The sequence below is a fragment of the Eretmochelys imbricata genome, chromosome 10, assembly GCF_965152235.1.
Source record: "Eretmochelys imbricata isolate rEreImb1 chromosome 10, rEreImb1.hap1, whole genome shotgun sequence".
Taxonomy (NCBI): Eukaryota; Metazoa; Chordata; order Testudines; family Cheloniidae; genus Eretmochelys; species Eretmochelys imbricata.
The window spans coordinates 7825223-7852505 of record NC_135581.1 but is presented as its reverse complement, the minus strand read 5'-3'; the positions used below and the strand labels follow the sequence as shown (position 1 = coordinate 7852505).

The window sequence follows — 27283 nt, the reverse complement described above, 5'->3', positions numbered from 1 at the left end:
AGCTAGGGGTCACCAAATTAAATTAATAGGCAGCAGGTTTAAAACAAACAAAAGGAAGTATTTTTTCACACAACACATAATCAACTTGTGGGAACTCCTTGCCAGAGAATGTTGTGAAGGCCAAGATTATAACAGGGTTAAAAAAAGAACTAGATAAGTTCCTGGAGGATAGGTCCATCGATGACTATTAGCCAGGATGGTCAGGAATGGTGTCCCTAGCCTCTGTTTGCCAGAAGCTGGGAATGGGTGACAGGGGATAGATCACTTGATGATTACCTGTTCTGGTCACTCCCTCTGGGGCACCTGGCATTGGCCACTGTTGGAAGACAGGATACTAAGCTAGATGGATCTTTGGTCTGACTCAGTATTGCTGTTCTTATGTCCAAGCCCTCTAGGTTGTTTTTTATATTATATATATATTCCCAACATTTATAGGTTTAAGAATAGCATCTGCAGTGACACTATGTGGGATGAAAACCACAAGAGCAACTAATATTTAGGCTTCAAGGGATCACCAGCTGCAGGTCAGGAAGAACTTGATCCCCTTGACACAACAACGCAGAATAGCATGTTTTACGAGAATTGTCAGTTCCTATGAAGGATGTGGTATTAGTCACTGCCAGTGACATGGTCAGTGCTTAGACAGAATGATGGTAAAATACCTTAGAAATGTGATGGATAGATAGACAGAAAGAATAAGTCCAGATGAATCACTGAACTCTTCTGATATGGCAATATCTGTGGTTTTTATATCACTAAACGTCACATCTTCATAACATCTAGAAATTAATCATTATAAAAGTACATTAACAACCCTCAGTGATGTATTTTATTTCCTGCTGTTTATATGCCAGAAAATTAATGGACTAACTTTTCTCCTCTGAAGACTTGGTTACAATGGTCTCAGATGAGTCCTGTCTGGATATTTAGCCACCCCACGTCATCACACAATGTGACTGCATTTGCTCATGAGGGTCACCTGAACAGGAACAGTACTGGAACTGCAGGTCAGTTTTTAGGTACATTGGTGACTATCATGGTGGGGGGCAGGACAAGAGAGAATTCTGTGGCTCAGGCTCCATCTTAGGGTTTTATATTGCCACTCATCACTGGAATACCTGATGTGTATTGACTATGCATGAGTGCAGGGAAGCCTACAATGTACCTGTCTCTACTTAGGGCTTAGCAGGCTCTTACTTTCATAAGCCACTACAATTCATGAAGTTCACAAAGAAAACTCAACGCTCTACATTCCATTTTGTCCTTGATCAGAGCTGTAATACAGTGTTCTTAGGGCTTTCCTTGCAAGCATCTACCATACGCTTTTCAATGTCATGGCACAACGGATGCATGGGGCTAAATCATGCTGGATGCAACTCCATGAAAGCGCCTCAAACCTGAACTGCAGCACCTCTCGATCCATTCAGCAGCAGGTGAGCGCTGATAAATCGATCTTACACCGCTATCTTATGGTGACTCATTCATATCGCTTTGAAAACAGACTGGAAAGAATATGGCATGCAAAGCAAAGCTTGAACTGCTTTTAAATTTTATTTTGGGATACAGAAGGGAATGCAGGGTTGTCGCCCACATGGGACCTTAAAGTGTGTGTGGGGGGCAGGTGGGGGAGAATATTTGTTGTATATATGGAAGCTCTGAAGAACATAATCTCCTAGAAAGAAATCCATTGCTACTTGGCTCCAGAGAAGTGGGACAGAGAGAGATACTCCACCAACAGTGAAGTAGAATCAAAAGTTTCAACTTCCATCAAGCGCAGACTGCAATATGGGTTATAGCAAGATCTCTGCTTGGAGTGAATGAAGGACTAAATGAAAAAATGATTTCAGGGTAAGGGGCTTGTCTCTCCCCAGGAAATTGACTGGAATAGTTATTGCAGAATAGCTTCCCATGTGGACCCTATTTCAGAATAAAAACTACTTTTTTCTGGATTAGCACACTGCCAAGACTCCAGGTGGGAAGCTATTCCACTATAGCTATTCTGGTCAATTTCCCCATGTAGACAAGGCCTAAGAGGGCTGGACAGTACATGGCAGCCTGTCTAATCATACATTGACCTCGGGCATATCCCAGAAGCTTTAATGTAGGAATCAGTCAGATTTTAGAACAGGTATCTGAAATGCTTTGTTGGTTCTACCTCCAACACATCTCTCCTCATTCAGGGCCCTGATATAGGAGGAGATGTCACTCCTGCATGGCTTAATTTGCAAAACAAAATAAGCATATTAAGGCACAATTAAGCTTCTGAGGCTGGTCATCAGGGCAGAAAAGCAACATTGTTAATCAGAATAAAACAGGCCAGAGCATGATTAGACCTGGGAGTCAGGACTCCTGTGTCTTATTCCCAGTGAAAAGAAAAGGAGTACTTGTGGCACCTTAGAGAATAACAAATTTATTTGAGCATAAGCTTTCGTGAGCTACAGCTCACTTCATCGGATGTATAAATTTGTTAGTCTCTAAGGTGCCAAAAGTCCTCCTTTTCTTTTCGCGAATACAGACTAACACGGCTGCTACTCCGAAACGTATCATTATTCCCAGTGCTGTCATCAACTTGCTCTCAGACCTTTGGCAAGCCACTTAATCTCTGTGCTTTATACGTGCTTCCATACCTCCCAAGAGTGCAGTGGGCTCAATATACGTTTGTAAAGTGCTTGGAGATCTGCAGATAAAAAGCACTATAGGAGGGCAAGCCATTATCATTATTATTATCGTTATTACATGGATCATCCTGCATTTTCCTTGGCCTCACACAGTGCAAAACATTTGCTTCCAAGATTATACAGCTCCTGTCCAATTAGACCAGGCTTGCTGGCTTTGGCTATATGCGACTAAGTGTAATAATTGCCTGGTACAAATGTTATACATTTGAGCTGTTCTCTTAGTTGCTTGGCAATCTTCTTCTGAGTCACTTCTATAGACTGTATTGAAATGCTCCAGGCTTCACCACAAATACCACTGACACCGTATGTCCTGCTACATATGCACCACGGACTCAGTCTCACAGCCAATTCCTGCACCTTCTTCAGGGTGTATCCATGTGCCAAATATTTTTTTACCCTCCTGTCTTTGTGTTTGTCTGTCAATGCCTCCATTCATTGCACAATGCTAGCTCCTCCAAGGCTCAACGGCAAAAAAATGCACCTATCTTGCTGGCATTGGCTTATCGGTGGAGTTATGCCTTGTTGGGGCTTCAGTGCATAGATCTCCAGGGAGTCAAATGCTGCATAATTTGCGAATCCCTGTTCCAAACAAACACAAACGCAGCAGCCCCGTGAGTTTGTGGAGCCTGTTATTAACATTCCTCAGGCCATCACCACTACTCAGTGGGATCTCTGACCTAAATCTTCACAGTTAAAAAACAAAAGGAACACTACACTAAATCATCTTGAATACCTTTCTTCAAAAGCAAGTCCTAGGAAAAACAAACTGGCATTCATTTTGGCCAGCCTGAATGCTGACATCCTGCAGCAAAAAATACCACACGTGTGGCTTTTAAAATATAAGAACATAAGAATGGCCATACTGGATCAGACCAATGGTCCAGGTAGCCCAATATCCTGTCTCTCACAGTGGCTAGTGATAGAGACTTCAGAGGGAATGAACAGAACAGGGCAATTATCAAGTGATCTATCCGGTCATCTAGTCCCAGCATCTGGACATTGGAGATTTAGGGACACCCAGAACATGGGATTGTGTCCCTGACTACGTTGGCTAATAGCCGTTGATGGACCTATTCTCCAGGAATTTATCTAATTCTTTTTTGAACCCGGTTATACTTTTGGCCTTCACAACATCGCCTGGCAATGAGTTCCACAGGTTGACTGTGCATTGTATAAAGTACTTCCCTTTGTTTATTTTAAACCTGCTGCCTATTAATTTCATCAGGTGACCCCTGGTTCTTGTGTTATGTGAAGGGGTAAATAACACTTCCCTAATCACTTTCTCCACACCATTCATGACTGTCTAGACCGCTGTCATATTCCCCCCTTAGTCATCTCTTTTCTAAACCTACCTCCTTTTAGGGCCTGCAAAATTATATCCGTCTTTGTCTGGTCAGACAGCAAGGGCTGTCTTACTATGTGTACGTACAGCGCCTAGCACAATGGGGCCGTGATCACAGATGGGACCTCTAGGCACTATCATAGTACAGATAAGTAATAAATTGCCTGCAAATACCCACACATACAAATAAGGGGAACTAGACATCCTAGCTCTGTGAACGTGCCTTGAATCAGGGATCTCTCTCTCAGTCAACACTGGCACTCGCATCTATTTGCTCCTGCAATACATTTGTTTACTGTTGACTATTAAAGTACATTTGGGCTTCTATTAATGGAGCCAACAACATATGTCCATCCCTTGCACAACTCTGCTAAGCAAAGCATGTTATTTGTCACCGAGCCACAGCAAATCAATTCCATTGCCCTGCTTTCAAACTAATTCTTACTGCAAGAGGCTTGAAGTTTTGTGGAGAAAAGCCTCTGATCTACAGCTGAATACCTCATACAGAGGAAGGCAAAGGCAAAGAAAGCTTCTGGCAATGCCACGCTGCTTTTACTGGGAGCTTCTGGAGAAGGTAAATGCTTTTGCTGCACGGATGTGTTTTATCTTTGGCAGGGACAAATCACAATGGAGATGAAGTCTGAGTATGGAGGCTAAATCAATGGCAGTGCTGATAATGGGAAGAGAGAGCATTTGCCAACCCTTGAAACAAGTAACAAACCAAAGATAGAATGTGCACTGTGCAGAAATGAAAAACAAACCCAAGAACACTGAATGGACCATTTCAGCTAAGAAGCTTTTAGTCAATATCAGCGATGTAGCAATCTCTGCAGCCCAAAATAGCCTTTCCTGACAAAATACTGTCCTCAGTCAGCCCAGCTACACTTCACAAAAGGGGGCTCAGGGGCTAAAATCTTCTATCCCAAACGTATATAATATATATATATATTTCCCATATATATTTTTTCCCCAAAAGATATATATGGGAAAGATTAACCTGGATGGCAAATGAAATTAATGAACCAAATGACATTAATAGACAGCAGGTTTAAAACAAACAAAAGGAAGTATTTTTTCACACAACACAGTCAACTTGTGGAACTGCTTGCCAGAGGATGTTGTGAAGGCCAAGATTATAACAGGGTTAAAAATAGAACTCGATAAGTTCCTGGAGGATAGGTCCACCGATGGCTATTAGCCAGGATGGGGAGGGGTGGTGTCCCTAGCCTCTTGTTTGTCAGAAGCTGGGAATGGGTGACAGGGGATGGATTATTTGATGATTACCTGTTCTGTTCATTCCCTCTGGGACACCTGGCATTGGCCACTGTCAGAAAACAGGATACTGGGCTAGATGGACCATTGATCTGACCCAGTATGGCCATTCTTATGGATCTCAATTTTGTAAATGGCCCTGGGTCTTGCTAATGAGCTATATTTAAACCCCAGAAATTTAGACTCAGACTGTGGGGTGTTTAGGGGCTGAATGTGTGGCTCGACTGATCTCTAGCTCAGATACTTCCCAGGTTCTAGGTAAATGTCATTTCTAAAATCTCTAATAAAATTATATCTCCCCAAGCTGGAAATCAGTTGCATTGCCTCCAAGTCCATAGGAAGCCTTCTGCTAGGGCTGTGCCAATGTTCAATGGGGCTCAGATCTCAGGTTTCACTCCAGGTTTCTCCCTTTAATGAACAATAATAGGATGGTAGAGATTACGAGGCCTGGGGGCACCGATCTGGATTGACAAAGAACTTGACTGAACCTTTTCCCAATCTCAGACTGAACTTCTCGTGGCATTTTCAGCTGGAACAATGCCAATGCCCTGGTCATCTCAGGGACAGATCTGGTAAGATATCTAGACAACGGGGAGTGGAGAAGCTTTACATAACAATAAATAACCCTAGCTCTTATAAAGCACTTTTCTTCAGGAGAGATCAAAGCACATTATAAAGGAGGTAGGCACCATGTTACAGGTGGGGAAACTACGATACAGAAGTGACTTCTCCAAGACCACCCAAACTTGGCCACTGGCCAAGCTGGGACTAGAACCCAGGTCAGTCTCCTGAGTCCCAGTCCAGCTCTCTAACCACTAGGGAACTCTGGCTCTCCAAGCCCTGAAACCTCTGGTGGACTGTCCACTGGAGCGTCTCTTTCTTTGAGGGTGAAATTTACCCCTATGCTGAGCGTCCGCACAAGCCTTGGGCCCCACTTGAGACTCAAGGAAGCCTCCAAAATAGGGAGCAGCCCTTTCTCAGGAAGTGGGAGGTTGGGATCTGCAGTCTTGGTTGGGGCTTTCAGCTCCTATGTTTGTAGGAAAGAATTCAAGGTGCCCATCCACTCTGTAGGGGTTATTTTGTATCTCTGTGGTTCAGGAGCAGTTTAATGTATATATGTCAGGCTTTCTACAGCCTCCTCTGGAAACCACCTCTGCGTTAGCTGGCTATAAAGCCCCACCACCACAGCTTCTCTGCAGAGACTAATAAGTTTCAATGTAACCCAACTGACAGCGTTTGGTCAGGCTGGGTTTACTTGTAACCACGGTCAATGCTTTCCTTGCTGGAAGGAATAATGCATAGATGGGAGACAGAGGGACTGAAAAATACACTCCTTCCCGCATGCAAAAAACCCCATTACCTCATTTAAGACAACTGTCCACCACTATGCATGTCAGAAAATAGGGCAAGCCGCACTGGAAGAGAACATTAAACTAGAATTCCAGCAAGTGTTTATAGCTCTGCAAATTGCTCCAATTGTGAAGGCACAATGAGGAAAGGAAATGCTGGTGAGCTGGCCCCAGTGACCGCTGAGAAGCATTATTTTGCGGGCGACAAAGAAAATGAAGCTGCATGAACCGAAATGAACAAGCTCAACAGCCGCAAAATGGAGCCTTGATCCAACACTGCTGGGTGGAAAATTGAGTGGCACAGAAAAACTTGTTTAGGAAGAGTGACTCATTGTCATCCATAGGCTCCCACAGTTTAGCCCTTTCTAAGCAATTTAAACGTATTATTTAATCTGCCTAGCCAGATACTTATATGGCCCCCATCATTGTAACAGAAGACAAAAGGGACCTTGATTTTGCTGAAGGGTTGAATCCTATTCCCATACGTTTTCGAGGCTGTTGGGTGTTTCAGGTTATACCAAAGCTTCCCTCTCCCTCGGATGTAATGCAATGACCTCATTCCTGCTGATCAAACACAGCCTTCCTTACCCAAAGCAAAATGTAGATCCCAACAGTACTAGAGAATTCACCCTGCTTCTCTCTCAAAGATACAGGTGCCCAGAGTTACAAGGAACAATTAAAAATGCACACTCAAAAGAGAGCTCCATAATTGAGAGGAAAAATATTTCCTTGCTGTCCTGGAGTGCCATATTTTGAGTAGGGAAGGAATTTTCCCCTGGGTCAGACTGGCAGAGACTCTGGGGGGTTTTTGCCTTCCTCTGCAGTATGGGAGCAAAGGTCACTGGTGGGTTTAAACGAGTGTAAATGGTGGATTCTCTGTAACTTGAAGTCCTTAAATCATGATTTGAGGACTTCAGTAACTCAGCCAGAGGCTAGGGGTCTATAACAGGAGTGGGTGGATCGGTTCTGTGGCCTGCGATGTGCAGACTAGCTGATCATGATGGTCCCTAAAGTCTGTGAGTCTCAAAAGAGAACAGCAGGGCTCCAGCGCTGCACTTGCAATAGCTGGGTCTGCAGTAAAGTTCAAGTTCGTGGCACATATCAGTAACTCTACTGCAGAGAGAACAGGAGGACTTGGGGCACTTTAGAGATGAACCAATTTATTTGAGCACGAGCTTTCGTGAGCTACAGCTCACTTCATGGAATGCCTGCAGTGGAAAATACAGGGGGGAGATTTATATACACAGAGAACATGAAACAATGGGAGTTACCATACACACTGTAACCAGAGCGATCAGGTAAGGTGAGCTATTACCAGCAGGAGAGCGGGGGTGGGGGAAAAACCTTTTGTAGTGATAATCCAGGTGGGCCATTTCCAGCAGTTGACAAGGACGTCTGAGGAGCAGCGGGGCGAGCCCAGGGCCCCACATAAACCAGATTCAAGTCCATTTCCCTTCTGGGATGCTCTGTTTCAGCGGCACTGCTCATCCCTACCCAATTCTCCCCTTGCACGACCGTTAATTCTTCTCCTTGGATTTCTCAGCTTTGTCCATCTGAGGTCACCAGCACAAGCGACGTTCCCTCCATAGTCGTGGCTAGGCAAAGGGCTTACGGTCTCATCCAGGTCAGGAGAGCGTTACACCAAGCCTAGAAATCTTATTCTGCACAATTAGGGGAGTGGGATTTTTTTCCCCTGCTGAGCCGTGATAGCCTCTAAACCATGGAATCTCAGCTATAATCCAACTTCACGACAGAGGGAGCTTCTGAGGGAAGAGGTGAATATGCAATATTTGATCTAGGCTAGCCACTAATGTTAATAAATCCAAGATCTTCCTTCTTCCCTACTCTTTTACACACAGAAGAAATGGTCTAAGCGGGAGCCATGCAGAGAGAGTACTCTTCCCAGAGCTGAGCAGAACAGAGTCACTCTTTGCATTTCTGCTGAATCTGACTCCTATTTGTTTATTTTTCAGTAGAAATTCAAGTCCAGAGGATCTGTTGAGTCAGCCATGGCTCAGGTTTGATGGAACTAATTTGAGACCTGGCTAAATGTGGGGAGTATTAAACCCATTTTCATTCTAGAGTGACACCTGCTGGCTGAGTACTATGGGTTTTAGAGAGACACAATGGGGGAGGTAATAATATCTCTTCTTCAGAGTCCTGTTCATCTAGGGACCTGAAGAAGAGCTCCGTGTAAGTTCAAAAGCTTGGCTCTCTCACCAACTGAAGTTGGTCCAATAAAAGATATTCCCTCACACACCATGTCTCTCTAATATCCTGGAACCGACACGGTTACAACAACACTGCAAACTATTAATGGGCTCATATTTCCTGACCCAATAACCATATTTACACAGCGCCAGGATACAGGGAGGAGGGGAAATAAGACCCCCAGGACTCTGGCTCTCTGGTTTCAAGGCTCTAGATATCAGGAGCCAATCAGGTTCCCACCAACTGGAAGAGGAAATTGTGACGGAGGAGCTATTCACAAGGCGGCTGTCAGACAAATGCCGGTGGGAAGCCAGTGAGTGCTGGGTGAGCAACAAACATGGAGTACAATCTATTAAGGAATGAGGAAGCACTGACTAGTGGCCAGACTGTGCATTCTGGAGCCCTGGATTCTATTCCTATTTGCAAGACCTCAGGCAAGTCAATACATCTCTCTGTGCCCCGGCTTCCCCCTTTGCAAATCGGGAATGATCTTTACCTCCCCACTTCTGATGGGGGGGGAGGGGTTGGTAACATTTTTCAAAATGACTAAGTCACTTAGGCACCTACGTCCCCTTTTTTTCCCCAGACACTTCATCAGGACACTTAGGAACCGAAGTCTCTTTGGAAGTCAGTGGGACTTAGTTTCTTTCTGCACATTTGAAAATTTTACCCAAGATCTTAAAAACTGGTCTCCTGTCTGCTCTCCCTGGGTCAGATAGCCAAGGTAGCAAGTAGTTTTGGGTGGCGTGCTTCTCAGTTGAGGCACGTGAAAGGAGCCTGAATTTCAGAATCACCTGTCCCTTCATGGCATCTCAAGCTGGACAACCAAAAAACCCAAAAACCAAACCACCGAGCCATCCAAAGTATCTAATCACCTTTGAAAAATATAGGCTAGATGCCCCTAGGACCACTTTCTGTGGCTACATCTACACCACAATTTAGGGGTGGGGTTTTCAACTCCCAGACCCACAGTAGCTCAATGAGAGCTAGCATGAATATAAACAGCAGTGGACCTGCAGTCGTACAGGCAGCGGGAGACCGGCTTAGCCCTGCCAACTACCTACCTAGAGGGTTCAGGATACTTTGGAGTTGGCACGCAGGGAACAACACCCCTAGTTCATAGTGTAGACACTGTTTGTGAAAACTGCACCAGGAGTGCCCAATGGCAGCCTTACCCAAAAATGTCCCGATGAATCCCAGTGCTAAAAAACTGGAGATGACAAACAAGAACCCTATTCCCAGAACAGCCAAGCCTGCGCAGTAGACAGAAAGGCAATCCAGACCTTCCAGCTTCGGCTGGCTCCTCATGGCTTCCGTGAAGCTGTGGGGGGGGGGGGGAAATAAAAGGGAGACCTTTAGTTGCAGCATCTCTTTAACAGCTTTCCTGGCATCTGTAGGGAATAGAACATGGAAAAGAAATTTGGTAGAAAGACTCTTTTTTTCCCATCTGGAGCTAAGCTCTGAATACAGCTCATCGGACATGCTGATTACTTCCTGAGAAAAGCCAAATGCCAGAGTTTTATGAGCAGTGGTTGACAGTCATTTTTACTTGGAACCCAACACAGGGCTAAAAATAGTAGCGTGCTTAAAAGCATTTTGTCCCACGCCCGTGAGCTTCTGGGGAAAAATCACATTTATTGCTTTGGGCTGTAAAGCCTGATGGGAAGGCAGGACTTACACAAGAATTAAGAGCTGTGAAAGACCTGCAGGGTTATCTTGTCCATCCTTCCCTGTATGTCCTCAACAAAACATTTTGCAGAGTTAGACACATACCCAGGAATGGTTCACAGCTGGAACGTGAGATTAGAAATTCAAGAGGGAGGGAGGGTGGGTCTGGACTGGTGAAAAAAGTGGGGAAATTCTTCCCAGAATATACTTGATACATGTAGTCTACAATAACTTCAAGCAAGCCCAGGTTTACAATTACATGTTGACTTTAACATTTAGAGCCCAATCCTCTATTGACTTATTACCGAGTAAAATACTTATGGCCCTATTGACTTAAAAACTTAAAAACCCCGTTCCGTCAACCTAAAGGGCTCTTAAAATCAACTTCTGTACTCCTCCCCAACGAGGGGAGTAGCGCTAAAATCAACCTTGCTGAGTCGAATTTGGGGTAGTGTGGATGCAAATCAACGGTATTGGCCTCCAGGAGCTAACCCAGAGTGCTCCATTGTGACTGCTCTGGACAGCACTTTGAACTCGGATGCACTAGCCAGGTACACAGGGAAAGCCCTGGGAACTTTTGAATTTAAATTTCCTGTTTGGTCAGTGTGGCGAACTCAGCAGCACAGGTGACCGTGCAGTCCCCCCAGAATCATAGAGTACAGAATGTTTCTAAGCTCCCCCTATCATCTTTGTCCCTGAGGTTATCGCAGATTAGAAGGCGAAAAAAACTGCACTCGCGATGACATGTTTTCCAAGCTCATGCAGTCCTCCCGCACTGATAGGGCACAGCTTAATGCATGGAGGCATTCAGTGGCAGAGGCCAGGAAAGAATTAAGTGAGCGCGAAGAGCGGAGGCAAGAGGCGATGCTGAGGCTAATGGGGGAGCAAACTGACATGATGAAGCGTCTGTTGGGGGAGCAAACGGACATGATGAAGCGTCTGTTGGAGCTGCAGGAAAGCCAACAAGAGCACAGACTCCCGCTGCATCCACTGTACAACCGCTTACCCTCCTCCCCATGTTCCATAGCCTCCTCACCCAGACGCCCAAGAACGCAGCAGGAGGAGGCTCCTGGCACTCAGCCACTCCACTCCAGAGGATGGCCCAAGCAACAGAAGGCTGTCATTCAAACAGTTTGATTTTTAGTGTGGCTACAATAAGCAATGTGGCCTTGTCCTATCCTCCTCCCCCACCCAACCCAGGCTACCTTGTCCGTTATCTCTTTTTAAAAAAAAAATTAAAAAAGAATGCATGGTTTCAAAACAATAGTTACTTTATTTCGAAGGGGGCAGGGTGGTTGGCTTAGAGGGAATTAAAATCAACAAAGGGGGCAGGTTTGCATCAAGGAGAAACGCACACAACTGTCACACTGAAGCCTGGCCAGTCATGAAACTGGTTTTCAAAGCCTCTCTGATGCGCAGCACACCTTGCTGTGCTCTTCTAATCGCTTTGGTGTCTGGCTGCTCAAAATCGGACACCAGGCGATTTGCCTCAACCTCCCACCCCGCCATACACGTCTCCCCCTTACTCTCACAGATATTATGGACCACACAGCAAGCAGCAATAACAATGGGAATGTTGCCTGTGCTGAGGTCTGACCTAATCAGCAAACAGCGCCAGCGAGCTTTTAAACATCCAAAGGCACATTCTACCGCCATTCTGCACTTGCTCAGCCTGTAGTTGAACGGCTCCTTACTACTGGTCCAGGCTTCATGAGCCCTGGGAGCAAGGGGTAGGCTGGAGTAGGTGCGACCGCGCGGTGCTGTCGGCTGGGAGAGCAGCCTGAGGCAGAAGCCTCCAGTTTGCATGATATTCCAGGCAGGACTGAATCTCCATGAGACAAAACTTAAAGAAAAAAATGACCTGGAGTCTCTGGCTCCCATTTGGTGCTCTAAGAGGAGAATAGCCATGTTTGTCCAGGTGCCCTGATTGACCTCACCGAGGTCTGCCAGGAGCACCCAGGAGATCTACGATGGCTATCAGTCCTACTGCACTGTCTGCCACAAAAGCAGGGAGCTGCTGCTGTGTAGCAGTGCAGTACCGCATCTGCCAGCAGCGCCCAGGAGACGTACGGTGGGCTGAGCGGGCTCCATGCTTGCCGTGGTATGGCGTCTGCACAGGTAACCCAGGAAAAAAGGCACAAAACAATTGTCTGCTGTTGCTTTCATGGAGGAAGGGAGGGGGGCCTGACGACATGTACCCAAAACCACCCGCGACAATGTTTTTGCCCCATCAGATATTGGGAGCTTAACCCAGAATTCCAATGGGCAGCGGAGACTGCGGAAACTGTGGGATAGCTACCCACAGTGCACCGCTCTGTAAGTTGATGCTAGCCACGGTAGTGAGGATGCACTCTGCCGACTTAATACGTTTAGTGTGGACATACACAATCGACTGTATAAAATCAGTTTCTAAAAATCGACTTCTATAAAATAGACCTAACTTTGTAGTGTAGACATACTGCTATATGGGGAGTCTGAGGGTATGTGGCCCCCTAATTATACATTTGTGTTAAGGGGAAAGAGGGAGGCAAGGTGCCCATTTACTATCATGCTGTGATTTAAAGAGCCCTGAATTAGGATTCAGATCTACTCTCCTATGCAAAAGAATCAGGTATACTGCTGCAGATGGAACACACAAAGTGGTCATGTGGGCATCTTCTAACATTACAGGCAAACACTTGTACGGTCACATATTGCATCTTATCATCTCTTCCGTCTTCTGCTGCTTTCATCTACTTCCTGCTGTTCCGCCCAGCTCAAGGTCACTCCAAAACTCTCTGGTTGCAATTATCTGACAAGCCGGAAGGAGCAGTATTAGCAAGAGGACGTCAGCAAGTTACATCAAACAGAACATCTCAACCAGGTTTTTCATCTGCCAGATCAAATATTTTGCCCATGGCATATAAAGGAAATAGGCCTGACAGAAAACATTATATCCAGCACCTCTTTCCACTTACAACCCTGGTGGAATATTTGTGTGCATAGATCCAAGAACTGCTCCTACCAAAGGCAATGCAAAAACTGCCACTGACTTCAACAGCACTAGGATATGGCTGAGCAGGCTGATCATGGCCCCAGGGGCAGCTGGGTCAAAGCAGGTTAGGGTAGGCAGGTGTGGCCAGTTATTTTTAAATGATCTGCACAAACCTCAGAGTGAAACAAGGAGGATGACAGCAAGAAAGGGACACTGCCCATAGCAAAGAGCAACCTCTTGTCATTTTGCTGGCTCGGGCTCAGATGCTGCTCGCCTCAAAATAAAATCACGTTTGCTTAAGCAAAGCAATACACAGTCTATTAAAGCAATCCTCTAGGGATGCTTCAGGACTCTTCAGTCATGCAGATGTTTGCAGATTAGGTCGCTAATGTCTTTGCACAGCTTTAAGGGCCTTCCCCTTCGCTGTGCTAGGGCCTGTCTACACTGCTCTGGCAGGCAAAGAGGTCTCAAAGTGGGCAGGAAAGACCCCCACAAGGATACTCTCTGTGCAGGGGGCTTCTCTGGCCAGTGCAGAGCTAGTGTCAAGGCTCTGCATGTCTTACTCCCAGTCCCCAGCATAAAAGGTGCATTGGGAGCATAGCAGAAGCATGGCTAGAGCACACGGCACTAAGGCTATTCTCTGCTTCCTAAACCTTATGTTACAGCAACCACAAGTCTGCTCTAACTTACACTGGGGACCCCCTGCATGGCCCCAGAGTACAAGGAGCACAAAGGTGCCTTAAAGCACGAGGATGAGGTAACTGAGAATCAGATCTCAGGCCTTTCCAGCCACAGCCAGCACGTGATGTGGTTTGTTTTGGCAGGGTCTTCGCCTCCCTTACCGTTATCTCCAAATGATCTCAACCATTCTTTTCATGCGTGGACACTCATGCAAACATCAGTTCCTCTAATCAGCATGTCTGCTTGGTCCCCTGGTGTTTAGCTTACAGCTAAGAGGGACATGTTTGCACTGAGATAATGGACTGTCTTCCCCTGTAGTAAAGTTTTATATCTTCCTGCACAGAACCTGTATTTGCATTATACATGATGACTACAGGACTTTTCAGAATTGGTAAATAAACCTTTTAAGCATTTATTAACTTGTGCCATGACAATCGACACACAGTCTTCAACAACTCTAATCATTTTTGCATTTATAACATGGCGTTGGCAGCTGCAAGACAATCTTTATTGCACTGGACGGTACCCTTGTTGTGTGAGTAAGGCACCAGCCAACTGCCCTTAATCTGAATGAAAAACATAGTAGGTGTATCATTAAAACGACCCTTTTAACATAGGTCTTGTCATGCTCCTTGCACCATTTGTCTTGGACAGGTCATCTGTACTGTACCAGCCCTGTGTCCTACCAAAGCGCCATGTAATCTGTTACGAGGAGGAGACAATTAATTCCACGCTGTGTCCACATAAGGTTCCTATTTGCAATGGCTTTCAAACCTAATGACCCTTCTTGCTGTAAACCCCACGACCAGAGAACTTCCCTCTGTTTCGTGCCATCAGGGCAGGGAAGGAGGGTGGACCACCATCAAAGGGGATCCCAAAACACATGCATGGAGGCCCAGATCCACTGATCTAACGGCCGTCTACCTATCTACTGTATGCATTTCTAAAGCACGGATCACTGTGGGATCCAAGCACCTGACCGATCAGAAAGATTAAGAAGTCACTACTGCTTTTTGATGGAAGACCATGTTCTGTGGTGCTGCTTGAATGGCACGGGAGAGGAATTTGCATCCCTGGGCCACTTTTCAGCAACTCTTATCAAGGGAAGGTCTGTGTACAGAGATGAGTTTTGCATTGCACTCTGGAAGTGCTGAGGTCTCAGGTGACTCGACCGCTGGCAGAAGGGTAGCACACAGCTAAGGGGCCTCCATAAAGAATGCCCTGCCTCAGCCCCCAAGAAGATCCATCCTGGGCTCTGCCAGCTGCAGCCTGCTTGTAGATCAGAGCACACTCGGTGCAGCCTAATACAAGAGACTGTCTGGACTGTCCCAGTGGATAGCAAGCTAGTAGTCCGTGGAGCAGTGATGCACTCACTGGGGGTGTACAAAGTGCTGGCAGGTCTCCTGGTTCCGGCTTCTTCTTGTTTCCACCTGTCAGATTGCATTTCCAAAAGCCAAGACTGAGACATTAAATACTTCCCCAATATTAATTTTTCCATACAAAGAATTGCTGCAGGTGGGGAGAGGAGGTGGATTGTATCAGGGGTCTGGCCAACTAGGACCAGCTATTGGCCTACTTCCCTGCTAACTCCGCTGCTAGGCAACTAATAGGCACAGCAGCACTGATCTGAACTGCCTGATTAATTGCCGCACCTGACTGGCTGCAAGGTTAGCATCCTGGTTTATAAGTCCCGTCCCAGCACCAGCACCAGCCCCCACCTCTGTCCTGGCTTCTGATTCCCAGCTCCGACCCTTGGCTCCACTTCAGGACTGACCCTTGAATTCAGCTCTAACTCAGAGGCCCGACGCTTGCTCCAACCATTAGGCAAGACTGCCCATGGCTTGATCATTGTCAGGTTGCACAATTGCAAGTGGGAGGTGAGGTGTCCATGAGTCAGTCGCAGAAGATGTGGTCACCATGGTGGGAAAGGTTTCAGGAACCCCTTCCCTAGCCCACAGATGTCCTTACAAATGAAAGCAACATGTGCAACCAACTGATGAGTGTGTGTTACAGCCCCGCCCCCCAGCGCCTGATCAGCACAGGATAGGAGTCTGTTATAGCCACAGCTAACGAGCATTGGCTCATCAGCTCAGGCTACAGCAGCTCCTCCTTTTAGTTCTAGTTCAATCCCTGATGTGTCAGCCAAGCTGGTGGCTGTCACATAGGCAGATATGCTAGAGAAGGATTATTTGACTGCTTCAATAAACAGAAAAAAGAATTTGGGGTCAGGAAGAAATTTCCCCCCTGGGGTAGATTGGCAGAGACCCTGGGGGTTTTACACCTTCCTCTGCAGCATGGGGCACGGGTCACTTGCAGTTTTAAACTAGTTTAAAAGGTGGATACTCTGTAACTTTACCTCCTTAAACCATGATTTGAGGGCTTCAGTAACTCAGCCATAGGTTAGGGGGTCTAGTACAGGAGTGGGTGGGCGAGGTTCTGTGGCTGCAATGTGCAGGTGGTCAGACCAGATGGTCATGATGGTCCCTTCTGACTTTAAAGTCTGTGATTCTATAAACCTTAAGGCACTCTCCAATAAGCTTCAGTCTGGAGAGGCTGCACAGAGTCCAAAGAAATAGTGTTGCACAACACATTTCTGTAAGTTGGGATGGATGCGGGGTTTTAAATTAAGAACCCAAGGTAACAGGCCCTGATCTCCCCACCTGTTCCCGTAAGAGAGAGAAGCTTATTGACAGGTTTCAGAGTAGCAGCTGTGTTAGTCTGTATCCGCAAAAAGAACAGGAGGACTTGTGGCACCTTAGAGACTAACAAATTTATTTGAGCATAAGCTTTCGTGAGCTACAGCTCTGTTGCTATGCATTCAACGCTAACTTTGGACTAGAAATAAACTAACGAATGAGGTGTGAAATTGCAGAGAATAAAGCCCATAAAGATGGGAATGATTTTCAAACTTGTGCCCTAACAGGGGTATAAAGACACCGAAAGCAAGAATAAAGCTTGTTTGGGCTTAAGGGAAAGGAAGGTCTCTCCTACAGGTTGCAGAAGGGAATCCAACCAGGTACAGAGGGAAAAAACAACAAGATTGTCAAGAATAGAAGCCTGAAGCTAGGCTCCTAAATCCATATTTAGGCTAGTGAAATCAGTGAGCTGATTTTTCAAAAGGGCTCAGCACTCCTGGTTGATCAGGCCAGCTCCTTGAACTGCACTCAGAAACGATCTGGAAGCCTGTACAGTCTCCAGAGCAGAACTGCAACCTGATGCTCCGGGTGTGTGAATCTCCACCAGCTAACTGGGCACTGAAATCTGCATTAGTTGAATCTCCCACGCTAGCTTCAGGTCTGACCCCGTGGAGCTGCAGTAATAGCCCTGTGCAAGCACCTTCCTTCGGAAGATCTCCAGGGCCTGGTCAAGAAGGTTGGGTTGCTGCTGTGAGAATGAGCGCTCCCTGCTATCCGCCCCACAAATTTTAGCCACCCTCTCAAAACAGAGAGCTAATAATGGTCATGAAAGACCTGGAAATAGGAAGGCAGAGAGCATCGCCAGAGGATGTCTCTGCACGACTGAGCAAGATTTTTAATAACTGGAAAGTCGAGGTAGAGGTGGGAGGTTATTTACGGAGATCACAGTGAGAATTATGCAAGCATTTCTTCCCTGGCAGAGATTTCAGGTGCAGCAAATATGGAAGCGGCTGTAATGATGCTGGCAGCGAGTCTGCTATTCACAGAGCAGTCCTACTACAGAGGAATAATTAGACTGGCAGCGAGCGCACCTCTCAGTCAACGGGGGCTGATTGTGGTAGAAGATCCAATAATTCACTAGCAGCGAATGCTGCAACCAGCAGCGTCACAAAAGCAGATGTCAGAGTAGCAGCCGTGTTAGTCTGTATTTGCAAAAAGAAAAGGAGGACTTGTGGCACCTTAGAGACTAACCAATTTATCTGAGCATAAGCTTTTGTGAGCTACAGCTCACTTCATTGGATGCATTCAGTGGAAACTGCAGAAGACATTATATACACAGAGACCATGGAGGAGGTATTGTTTCATGGTCTCTGTGTATATAATGTCTTCTGCAGTTTCCACTGAATGCATCCGATGAAGTGAGCTGTAGCTCACGAAAGCTTATGCTCAAATAAATTGGTTAGTCTCTAAGGTGCCACAAGTCCTCCTTTTCTTTTTGCGAATAGCAGATGGTTTCTTCCTGCCTTTACCATCAACAACTCCTTTTCCCCATCATTTTCTTCACAGCTTCTTCTCCCTGATAACCACTTAACCTTTCTAACTGCACCTGCCTGAATGTCATTTAGGTCAGTATGTTGACAATCACAGCCCACAATCCCATTCATATCTACAAGGAACCCTCAAAAAAAAAAAAAAAAAAAAAAAGAAGAAGAAGGCATCTCTTTTTGTTAGAAAAAGAACAGGAGGACTTGTGGCTCCTTAGAGACTCACAAATTTATTTGAGCATAAGCTTTCGTGAGCTACAGCTCACTTTATCGGATGCATAGAATGGAACATATAGTAAGATTGTAATATATATATTACATACACACACACATACAGATAAGTTGGAAGTTACCATACGAACTGTGAGAGGCTAATTAGTTAAGATGAGCTATTATCAGCAGGAGAAAAAAAAACTTTTCTAGTGATAATCAAGCCACGCCATCAGGGGCTCATTCAACTGCACATCTACCAATGTGATATGTGCCTTCATATGCGAGCAATGCCCCTCTGCCATGTACATTGGCTAAACCGGACAGTCTCTACGCAAAAGAATAAATGGACACAAATCTGACATCAGGAATCATAACATTCAAAAACCGGTAGGAAAACACTTCAGCCTCTCTGGCCACTCAGTAAAAGATTTAAGGGTAGCAATTCTGCAACAGAAAAGCTTCAAAAACAGACTCCAACGAGAAACTGCTGAGCTTGAATTAATATGCAAACTAGATACCATTAACTTGGGTTTGAATAGATACTGGGAGTGGCTGGGTCATTACACAGATTGAATCTATTTCCTTAAGCAAGTATCCTCACACCTTCTTGTCCACTGTCTAAATGGGCCATCTTGATTATCACTACAATTAACTAATTAGTCTCTCACAGTTTGTATGGTAACTTCCAACTTATCTGTATGTATGTGTATATATATATATATACACACACATCTTCTTACTATATGTTCCATTCTATGCATCCGATGAAGTGGGCTGTAGCCCACAAAAGCTTATGCTCTAATAAATTTGTTAGTCTCTAAGGTGCCACAAGTACTCCTGTTCTTTTTGCGGATACAGACTAACACGGCTGCTACTCAGAAATCTTTTCGTTAGGTTTGCTCCCCTTGTTTGACAGCACTGTGCATATGGACAGCTTCTCTGTTTTGCTGATGGTCAGGTGCACTTCCTATCTCATGCCCTAGCACAACAAATTTGGGACGGATATTGCAACCCGCATACAATATATTCCCCAAAGATACTGTATTAAGGTTATGAATGGCTTATGTATCACTGTGGGCCAGGGATTGTACACAGCGACAGCGGGGAAAAGGGTTGCGTTTAGCTCCTCCAGGAACTCAAAACAGTGGGGGGTGATTAAGGTGAATCACACAGGTTGTAAATGCCTCCCGAGAGGTACCTCACCCTGGGAAGACTTGCATAGGCTGGTTCAAACTGGGCTTTCTGGAGACCAGCGGCCAAAGAGAGGGCTTTCAGCATAAAAGGACTGTATTTAAATCGACTCAGGGCCTTTTTCCTGATCCAGCCAATGGACAGGACCTCCAGTTAAAGAGTTGTCCCAACCCATGCCAAAGGATTGGAAAAATTCTGGCTTCCTCAAGTTCCATAAGACACCTCTGGTAAGCATGTACCATGCAGCTAGGAACTTAAAAAATAATAATAATAATAATAATGTTTTCTCTGTGATGCTTTTACCTTAAGAACAAAGATGCTGGCTTAGAATGGGCTGTGGGGTAACTTGTAACTGCTGGCGATACACTGTTCATAGCGCTCAGAGAGAAAGCAAAGCCCAGACGCTGGTTGTTAGGTAGTCTGGCTTGCTGGGAATCCCGCAGTGTAATCCAGGGAGCCAGGCAGCCTTAAACCCCCACAGTCAGAAAGGAGAGAGATGAGAGTCTCCACCCAAGAGAGGTGATGGCTGGAAGCAGAGGCGCCAACTTCTAAATTTTCCCCGGGGAGGGGGATGGGACGGGACTCAACCCCCACTCAACCCCAGGTCCCACCTCCACTCCACTCCTTCCCCCAAGGCCCCACCCCCGCCCTGCCTCTTCCCACTCCTCCCCTGAGCTCACTCTATCCCCGCTCCTCCCCCTCCCTCCCAGCACCTCCTGCACGCCACTGAACAGCTGTTCCACAGCGTGCAGGAGGCGCGGGGAGGGAGGGGGAAGGAGTTGATCGGCACGGGCTGCCAGCGGATGGGAGGCGCTGGTGAGGGGAGCTTGGCTGCCAGTGGGTGCTAAGCACCTGCTAATTTTTCTCTGACACGGAGTCGGCGCCTATGGCTGGGAGAAAGAAACCTTAAGTGGGTGCCTTTGAGGGACCACGAAGAGGGAATACAGGTGCAGATACCCTGAACTGTGGCAGACATCACTCTCTCATGTCCTGCTCTAGGAGGTACATGCAGTGCTCATGGATACGGTTCCCCCAAACCCTGCAAGACTGTATTTTACCAGCAACGGCAGCAGGGGAGGAGAGAAAGCCTTATCAAATGTGTTTGTAAGAGGAATTTTAAATACTCCTGCCCAACACTCTTTAAAAGGGACATGCATTTTCAAAAAGTAGCCCATTTAAAAGAAATTCAAGTTGACAGTGTCCGTTTAAATGATACCACAGGGCCCTATGTTAGATCATCTGATTCACCCCTAGGTTATTCATTCACACCCAGTGTGGATCATGAATCATCAGCACTTCCAGCGATGACAAATTATCATCCGACTTTTCAGAGAAAATCACCTGCATTGGAGACGGCATCTCAGGAAAGCAGGAACCGCGTATGAGACGTCGGCCCAATAACACATCTCTTTGAATTCAGCCCACTCACAACAGGAAGTCCTAAAAGCAGCTCAGGAAAAGAGAGGCCTCCCTTCCATGCCCTTCTTGGGCAATGAGAGAGCAGAGAGCAGCTGGGGCACCTGCCTACCGAGACGGTCAGTGTCCCCTTTGAGGAGGAAGATATACCATCCCCCTTACAATCCAACCCGTGCTTAAGAAACGATCACCCACTGCAACCATCCTCTCCTAGTGTCTAACCTCCTATTCCTGAGCGAGCTAATTGAGCAGCTCACCAAGGCTCACCTCCAGCTCCATCTGGACACGGCCAATATCCTGGACTTCTCCTGATCAGCCCAGGGCATGGAGCTGAGCTGGCACGGGATTTCTCCTCTGGCCACAGGCATCCAATGCTCATTGCTAGACCTCTCAGCAGCATTTGAGATGGTCAGTTATGCAATCCCGCTGTCCTGCCTGAAAGACATGGCAGGGGTTGGCAAGATCCCATTGGGATGGCTTCATTCTCCTGGAATTGTCAAGTTTAGGTGAGAAACTTCAGCGTGCAGGAGACAGAGCTCAGCGATTGGCTCACAGATCTGGAACTCCTTCCCAGAAGACACCAGGATGGCCAGGAACCTTAGTGCCAGCAGAGCAAAATGTAAACCCCACTTACTTTGCCCAGCCCACACACCATAACACTCCATCTAAAAATAAAATCATAACAAAAACAACCAAAATCCAGCCTCTGATAGCCGAAGAAGTCTCTCTCTTTAGGTGTGAACGTTCACTTCATAACTTTGGGAGGTGTTCAGATACCATGGTGAGGGGGCAAGACATAGAAACCAAGAGAGAGAGGAAAGTAACTGGGACTTTAGCATACATATTCAGAAAGCACAGCAAAAAGAGAAACTAGAGGGATCAGGTGACAGCACTGGAGGGAGACTATATTGAGTCCACACAGGGGAAAGATACTAACAATTAGGCTAATGCATTGGAGAGTCATTTTGGACATAAATTAAGGGGAGAATAAAGGCTCGTCAAGTCAGGCACTCTTAGGATAAATGTCGCAAACCTCTGGGGCGGCCAAACAGAAGATCAGAAAAGGTTTTTACAGGTAAGAGAGGCCCTGCGAGAACAAAGAACTTTGATCACGGAGAATTTTAATCTAACAGCAGTAACAATTGCACAAAAGCAATTAATTCTCCTACGCAGTTTGCTAAACAGTTCCCTTGGTCAGAGGCCATTCTGGAGCCATTTCCAAGAAATGAGCTGAGTTTGATAAAGAAGGTTCCAAATAGGAAGCACCTCTGTCTAAGGTGCAAAATATAGTTAGACCCAAGATATTCATTTCCAACTACACTGAAGACACACAAGGCTGTCGTTGCTTTTCACTGTCCTCTCTGTCCAGTGCAGCAAGATTTATTTCCACGACTGGAGGAAAAGCTAACACGCTGCAAAACTTTATTTTAACCTCTTGTGCTTTCTCCAGGGATGCTCTGTTCCCTCCCCATGACTTTGAGAGAGTCTTTTGCAACTGCAGTTAAAATAACAAAATGCAGCTATTGAAAAAATTAACACCTGGTGGAGTCCACAGTTCATTCTTGCTCACAGATACCACTTGCCCACATAAGACATTCAATGGATTTGTTTTTTAAATGGCCAGCATTACAGTCTCAAGCTGGCATCTGAAACCACCACCAAAAAAACCCAAACCACAAGATGTTCTCTTTTTTGCTTCACTAACCACCGTGCATCCCCAAAGATTCTGAACTAGGAACCTGCCCAGTAACTTATTTAATGCATGAAGCACAGCTTGCTCTTTACTAGTTAGATTGGCTCTGCCACACTGAAGCAGACATGACTCAGAAAAAGAAAAGGAAGGAACAGAGAATGGAACAGCAAGACAGTGTTTTGCACTCACTTTCCTGACATAATCAGCCGTTGAGATTACAGCATCTCCATTAGGCAACGGGGCACTGCTTATGGTTTTCACGTTACATGTTGGTTGCTCTTTTGCCATCTGTGCTCTGTAGTCTTTTGAGCCTGCTGATGTCTTTATGGAAGTGCAGGGGCCAGAAATGAGGATTGAAAGCCATCATAACTTATCAAATCTTGAGCAAACAAACAAAGGTCAGCATTTACACTAGGGGCCTTGCAATACTGAAAGCAGGCTCATTTTGGAGAGGTGATGGCTCTTAACAAAACTCATCCACACGTATCACCACCATTCTGACACCATAGCTCTCTCCATTCAAGATTACCTGGCAGAGGCATATGTTTGGACTAGAGCACCTTTTGAACCTACTCTGGTACCAACTAAAGGCAGTGGTTAAAACCCCCGAGTTCAGGCTCCCAACCAGGTCTGTAATGTCTGTGTAAATACAGTGAAATGGGAGGGGAGGCCCTGTGAACATGAGGTACTATGGCCTCAAATTTCTCTCAATGGGCCTGCCGGGGGGCCTAGAGCAGGAACCCAATTTCCCTGTGGAACCCAATTTCCTTGAAGGGGTAACAGACAGAAGGCCTGTGCCAGAGAAGCCAGGGGAAAAACAGTGCTGCAGTCTAAGGGAAGGTTAGGACCATGCTGTTCTAGCATAGGGGATCCGAACAACAGCCTGGGGAGTGTCCACAAAGGGAGCTCTACCAGGGCTGTGCATGCCAATGGTCAAGCCATGCCAACTAGTTTAGTAGTAGCTGGCACAGCCTCTGAAAATGTGGAGTACTCCACCTGTGAACTGGCTGTTGTATGTGTCAAAAACCAGATAGAAGGCTTTGTGCTGTATCCCAGAAAGCCAGCAACCAGCTCAGCTGTGAAACTGGTTGGTGAGACCGTTCCCCTGTGAAATCCAAACAGACTTCTCTCCGGAATACATAAGCTGAAGACACACAAGACCCTTTTTATTGCCTTAAATTCAATTATGGTCTAAACTAATTACGAGCTTCCCTACACGAGTTTCAGCAACATGCGGTGGCCTTGAGGAATACAGGAGAGTGGGGGGCAGCGGGCAGTGTCATTTCTAAGAAGCAAAATCTGTCAAATCCATATACGAATTCCACTCATATTTTTATGCCATGGAAATTATCTGAAGTACTAACAATCCATTAGCTCTGACCCTGGCATAATTGGATCTGGGAATTTAGTTCAGACCCATCTTTAATTACTGCAGTGCAGCTAGAGTGACTCTAGCCTATCAACTCCTAGACAAAATGCGGCAAGGGGGAAGTCTGTAAGAATCTGTGTGTTACCTTCAGTGAACTAACATTTAAGGACATATTACCATAATGTACAGTGTCTCATCTATTCTATATCATTAGCTAACATAGGTATTATCAAGGCAGATCTCAGATAAGAGTTTAAACAGCCTGCTTGCTAAATGCACAGGTAATCCCTGCTCTTCTACACAGGAAATACTCTAACTTTTAATGAGTATGCACAGATTTGTTTCTTCTGGTCCTGAAGATTAAAAAAATGCCTACAGCAGCAGCTGTACAGTTAGTCAGTTAGGGTAAATAACCTTAAGAGAGAGCAGAACAAGAAAACATGATGCTTAAAGGCTGCTAACAGAGATCATTTGATTCTAGTAACTAAACACAAAGCGATTCTGCTTTCCCCTGTTTGTTTTCAATACAGAATTCAAAACTTACCCTCCATATACGCACCCCAACCCATTGGTGAAAGATGCTAGAGCTAGATGGATATCCTCTAGACATGCAACAGGGACAAGACAGACCACAACAGTGTGAGCTTCCCTAATCATCCTGCCTTTCCAGTGCACCTCAGTCCTAACTTAGAGGGATCAACTCTCAGAGCGAGAGGGTCTCTCATTCCCCATGCCACTCTTTGACTTTTCAGGTGCCATTACCAGAGAGAAAGGATGACCCAATGGTTAAAGGGCTAGCTGCAGATTTGGAGACATGGGTTCAGTTCCCTGCTGTGCCCTTGGGCAATTTGCTTAATCTCACTGTGCCTCAGTTTCCCATCAGTAAAATGGGTGTATAGGACTGGGGCATAGGCAGTCTGGCCTAGTGGTCACTGCTAGGCTGATGTCACCGAATCAAGAATGGCCATGAGGCAGTAGGTGAACAGGGATCATAGTAACCGCTAACGCCGGGATCAAAAGACCAGGGTCAGAGACCAGAGATCAGGACTATTTATCAGGCTGAAGTGAGGAGGCAAAAGTCAGGGTCAGAGACAGCAAATCAGAAAGCAAAGACAACGCAAGGTCGAGAGCTGCAGCAAGCCAGAATGTCTGCGTGGTTGCCCAGACAACTTCCTGGGGAACCCTCCAGGGTTAAATAGTAACCTTGGTCACACTGCAATTAAACACCTGCAACTGGCCCACGTCAGCCGACTCAAGCTCATGGGGCTCAGGCAAAGGGGCTGTTTAACTGCACGGTAGACATTCCGACTCAGGCTGGTTCCCAGGCTCTGGGACCCCATAAGGGGTGAAGGTCCCAGAGCCCAGACTTCAGCCCAAGCCTGAACATCTACACTGCCCCATAGCCCAAGCCCGAGTCAGCCGACACGGGCCAGCCGCGGGTGTTTAACTGTAGCGTAGACATACCCTCAGAGGGCCGCAGACTGTTGTTGCTCTGGCCCCTTTGGGTGGTACTTCCTGCAGCACCCAATCTCCATGATGTTCCTTGGATGTGGCTCTACACGGCCTCCTGGTGGCAACATGGGAACATCAGCTGCCCTAGGCGTCTCAGACCCGGGTTCCAGTGCTAAAAGGGGGATAACAGCACCACCCTACCTCACAGGGGTGTTGTAAAGTACTCAAATACTGTGGTAACAGAGACCACATAAGTACTTAAAATAGCTGAGGGGAGGTTTTCAAAGGCTGAAGCGGCAGTGGGATTTGGGCACTTCACTCCCATAGGTTCCTTCAAACGTCCCAGCCTTAATGTCCGTTGTACCAGGGATCTTTGCCACAAGGACTCTTGTCCACTGAGAGAGAGGCCATCAACTCACTTAACGCTCTGCAGTTGGATGAAAGGTGCTGCATACCCAGGGGTGTCCCTAGGCGGTGGCAGGGCCCGGGACATAGGTGCAGAGTTTTTAATCTGCCAGGGGGCTCCCCCCCACTCCACCCCTTCCCCCAAGGCCCCTCTCTGCCCTGCTTCTTCCCGCCTCTTCCTCCCCTGCCCAGTTCCTTCCCCTCCCCAAAGCAGGCTGTGCCCCCGTTCCTCTCCCCTCCCTGGCACTGCCTTCTGATGCCGCGAAATATTTGATCTGCAGCAGGTGGTAGGCGCTGAGAGGCAGGCGCTGATCGGCAGGGCCCACCAGAGGGCAGGAGGTGCTGGGGGGAGGGGGAGGTTCTGGTACGGGGGGCTCTTCCTCACCTGCCCCGCCCACCCTTTCACTCCCCTCCCACCTCCCCACCCGCTTCCTCATGATTTTTTCAAAGCGCAGCCCCCTCCCAAGTGTGGGGCCTGGGGCGGTCGCCCAGATTCGCCATACCCCAGGGACGGCTCTGTGCATAACCTGCCAAGGACCCAAGGGTGAATTATTCTTTACACCGCTGAAGCATGCAAAGTGCACCATGTGTTTTTCGAACATCAAGAAAGCCCCCGCCCCAGAGAGCCGGTGTTTTATTTTGGGGATTGGGTTTCTTTTTTTAAAAAAACAGATGGATACATTGAGAAGTTAAGCAACCTGTCAAGGATGAAACAGCGTGTCAGTGGCAAGGTTTGGGAAAGCGTACAGCTCTCCTGACACTCAATCCACTGCTCCGTCTCAACACCACTTCACGTAAGCACTTGTTCGTAACTTGGGCTCTATTCCAACCAGTGAGCGAAAGGCAAAAAGCTCCATATTGCTAAATGCCTGGTCCATGGACACACCTCCCAAATTATCATCATCTAACATGGTATGAAATTATTCCTTTTGGTCTAGCATGGGTGGGTTATTGTTTCCCATTAGGCATCTAAGCTCTCACAAAATCCTTATGTTTCTCCAGTTAAGCATTTCAATCATAGGCACATTTGTTGAAATATTTCAGCATTCAGATTCCATGTGATTAGGTTATGAAATCTTTTAATTGGAGGCAGCTGAGAAATAGAGGGAGCTAAAAATGCCTCAACAATCCTAGTAGGAAAGGAAGCATTGCACCAGCACATACTCCATGTATCTGGGTCTGTTCAGTC

At 46.5% G+C, this 27283-nt stretch overlaps 1 protein-coding gene across 8 annotated transcripts in view; it reads right to left on the bottom strand.

The window, feature by feature from the left end:
* The window catches only part of PEMT (phosphatidylethanolamine N-methyltransferase), a 91073-nt gene that overhangs the window by 20971 nt on the left and 42819 nt on the right, over positions 1–27283 (bottom strand). For all 8 annotated transcript variants that reach the window (XM_077827800.1, XM_077827803.1, XM_077827805.1 and 5 more), the window contains one exon: positions 10028–10173. In XM_077827800.1, coding sequence (XP_077683926.1) covers positions 10028–10173 — 146 coding nt within the window. The remainder of the gene's footprint in view (positions 1–10027; positions 10174–27283) is intronic.